This window comes from Morone saxatilis, unplaced genomic scaffold, assembly GCF_004916995.1.
Source record: "Morone saxatilis isolate NCDOM2014 unplaced genomic scaffold, NCSU_SB_2.0 Contig11, whole genome shotgun sequence".
NCBI lineage: Eukaryota > Metazoa > Chordata > Actinopteri > Moronidae > Morone > Morone saxatilis.
Window position 1 is genome coordinate 6288224 of NW_023339663.1, and position 3486 is coordinate 6291709.

The 3486-nt window shown below is 39.9% G+C and overlaps 1 protein-coding gene across 1 annotated transcript in view; it reads right to left on the minus strand.

Annotated features, from left to right (window-relative positions):
- The window catches only part of scamp2l (secretory carrier membrane protein 2, like), a gene marked incomplete at its 5' end in the record, with an annotated part of 6146 nt that extends 4161 nt beyond the window's left edge, over positions 1-1985 (minus strand). Inside the window, 5 exon segments of the mRNA XM_035682105.1 lie at positions 1-42; positions 591-719; positions 806-935; positions 1736-1819; positions 1908-1985. The exon segment at positions 1-42 is cut by the window's left edge and continues 130 nt beyond it. Coding sequence (XP_035537998.1) covers positions 1-42; positions 591-719; positions 806-935; positions 1736-1819; positions 1908-1985 — 463 coding nt within the window.
- Between the last annotated feature and the right edge of the window lie 1501 nt (positions 1986-3486).

Consider the following 3486-nt stretch of genomic DNA (forward strand, 5'->3'; position numbering starts at 1 on the left):
CCAGGCAGGCCAGCACGTTGAGGAAGAGAGTGGCACTGTGGACTGGGGACACACACAGGAAACCAATGAGCTGGACTGGGGGAGGTGAAATGGTAACTATCGCTAAAGATGTCAAGCTAAAGACTAATACACCACTTGGCTTTTGGATAGCTTAAATAAAAAAAAAAAAAAAAAAGGTTGTGTATATTTCTTCTGAACCATCTTTGGTGCCTTTTTTGAGGAATTAAAGTGTGTGAGTGATGTTTTGACTATAATAATGTGCACTGAACTGAACCATCATATAATGAAAAAAGCCACCAAAAAGCCACAAAAGTGTCAGATGGCCTATTAATTAACCAATATCATATAGCAAACTAATAAATCATGATTCTTTTGTAAAGTACATGTGAATATACATTTGCCAACCCTATAATCTACAGGAATAATGTAACACAGTGTGCAGTAAACCTGGTCCATCTACAGCTCAACAAACTAGAGAGTGTTGATGTCAGTCATACTGTCTTTTGGATCAATGACTCTTTCATATTCAAAGACAAACCACTTGTTGTATAAGGAGGTATTGAACGAATACTGCATGCAGGGGTACGTACACATCCAGAGGTAATACATTCTCTTGCATAACCTGCGGTACTCTTCAGGGATGTCCTCCTCAAAGTCCTGATAGAAGCAGGGCTTCACGGGGGAGAAACTTGGAAGAGGTGGCCAGTTGTTCTCTTTAGCTGACAGACAGAAAGAAAACATTATGCGTGGTGTGTCAGTTCTTACTGTCCGTACGAAGAACTTGAGAACAGCTTGAACAACTTACCACCAGTGTTCCCCGATCTGCCTGCGTTCCTGTTCTGTAGCTCCTGCTCCTTCCGCTCCAGCTCAGCTGCTTTCCTCTCCAGCTCCTCCTGCTGTTTGATCAGGTTAGCCTGGCCAGCAGCCGCAGTTGCCTGGTGGGTGATGGAAGAGCTACACTGTTTAACACTGTGTAAGTTGAATATTGTTAATGCATCACTACAACTCCCTGCTGCATTTTCCTCCCAATAGCACTGTGATAGGAAATTCATGAACTACACCACAAGCAACAGTACATCCACCCCACCACAACTGATTATTGTTGGGTTGTAACTACTGACTCTAACTACTGTTAAAGAATGTGCAGCACTTTTCATTTTCATGAGATATATTTTTCTTGATTCTTGTATTTTTCTCTTACTATGTTTATTGTGACTGTTATGCACCAAAATAACAAGGCCAATCCATTGTATGTGAAAAATCTCCTTGGCAATAAACCCATTTCTGATTCTGACTACTACTATAGCCCAACTTTTATATACTGATACTACAATCAGGCAATACTATCACCCAGTTTTTAGCTTATTACAAATATGGAAGTTGAGTTTTCAACTGTAAAATGTCTGAAATATACATATTCAGATCACAGATTCCGTGTCACAATAACCCAACTTTAAGGGATCTTTAGCAAAATGTCTTTTGGTATTCCCGTTTATATGGAAAAAAAAAAGTCTATATCTGTCTATGTATTGTATCAATATCAGCCTAAAAAACTCAGTATTGGTGGGGTTCTACTCGCTGGTACCACAATACACTCATTATCAGAGTTGTGTATTATTATTGATTTACCCTCCTAAATCCAGTGTCTACTCCTAACGATAGATGCACTCTGGTTAGCTGACCTCCACCAGCTTATTAAACTTCCTTTATATATAAATGTGTGCATCTGACTCACTGCGCTCTGCTCCACAGAGGTCTGCAGGATGGCGGGTTGCGAGGAGGTAGCAGAGATGGGGATGGTCGTGCCAGTGTTGTTTCCCTGTGAAACAATTGAAGCAACTCAATTACCTCTCAGTGGTGGAACAACATCACACCAAAAGTCATACACTAAAAAGAGATGAGCTCACCGCTGCACTTGCAGAGAATGGGTTGTACTCCCCAATGTTTTCATTGGCTCCACTGGTGGCTTGTGTGATTGAGGCATCCTGAAAAACAGGATCAAAAATAACTCCACTACAGGTAAAGGTATATAGGCGTTATCAGCTAAATGTACTTAAAGTAGCAAAAGTGACCTGAAAAAAGGTAGAAAGTATTTTACTATTATGTTTTTTGGATTAATATTACTGCTGTAGATGTTTAAGGTTGAGCTATTTTTTACAACTTTATATACTGTTGGATAGTTTAATCTACATCAGTGTATGATAGTATATAAAATCATAGTTTGTTGATGTTTGTAGCTTCACTGTCCTGTGAGTAATATGTATCTCTAAATGTCAACTTTTCATAAACTCTAAGCTAAACTAAGCTTTGTGACAATGCTTTTTTTCCAGCTAATCCAAGAGAGGTTTAAAATGGTTTATTTGGATTAATAAGTATTTCGTCAAACATATTCAAAATCACCAAATTTGGAGGTTTTCACTGGACAGGCAGCATATGAAAAAGTGTAATAGTCAAAGTAACTAAAAGCTGTCAGACAAATTATAATAATATAGTATTTGCCCACCTAGATGTAATAGAGTAGAAGTGTAAAGTTCTGTAAAATGGAAATAGTAAAGTACACGTACATACACGGTATGTCCAATTTGTACTTGTGTGCATTGTGCAGTACTTGAGCAAACATACTTAGTTAAATTCCACCACTGGATGTATTGCTGAGAAGCCATGTTTTTAGTAGTGCAGTGTGTGTGTGTGTGTGTGTGTGTCCCATTGGGTCACATCCAGTCAGGAAGACACACCACATTAACTATTAACAGCCCTGAACCACGTTTGTCTCAATTAAAACACAGTTCATTAGGTTTGAACAAGCAAAATATGATGCCTTCTTTTCCTTTAAGCACACATAGGTAACAACACAGTGTTACTTTCACTACAACCATTAACTCTCAGAGCTTTTAGACCTGAACACACTGGGATGTGATGATTACACTGAAACACAAAGACAAACACACACACACACACACACACACACACACACACACACACCACTTAATAAAGATCGTATGAGACCACCGACAGTGCGGCCGATTAAATCCCAGTAAATAGTGCCATCCTGGTTCCTATCAATGGCGGAAATAGTCGAAAGAGGAGTCAGCAAAGTTGGAAATGGGCTGAAAACAGCCAAGCAGCGCCAAGCCCTGTTCGAGCGCCTCCTGCTTACCTGCCCGCAGGTGAGGTTAACAGGCCCACCCCCTACGGGCGTAAACACACCGTTTTAACACTTAACTCCCTTTTTATACACAGTTCTCATTTATAACTGGACTATTTCAAACGTGTCATTCTACTCAAAACCAGCAGTGTCCCGATTAAATAGCCCAGGAACACGTTTGAGGCCCCCCAGCAAGCCCAAGCAAACCCAAACCGATAACAGGTTTTTTGTGTTGGGCAGCATATCTCCTTTCAGTCCTTCACTTTACAGCGAAATAAAAAGAAAGAAAAACAGCCACTGTGTTTTTTTTAAATTCGGGTTCGCAGCACAGAGAAGCAAAC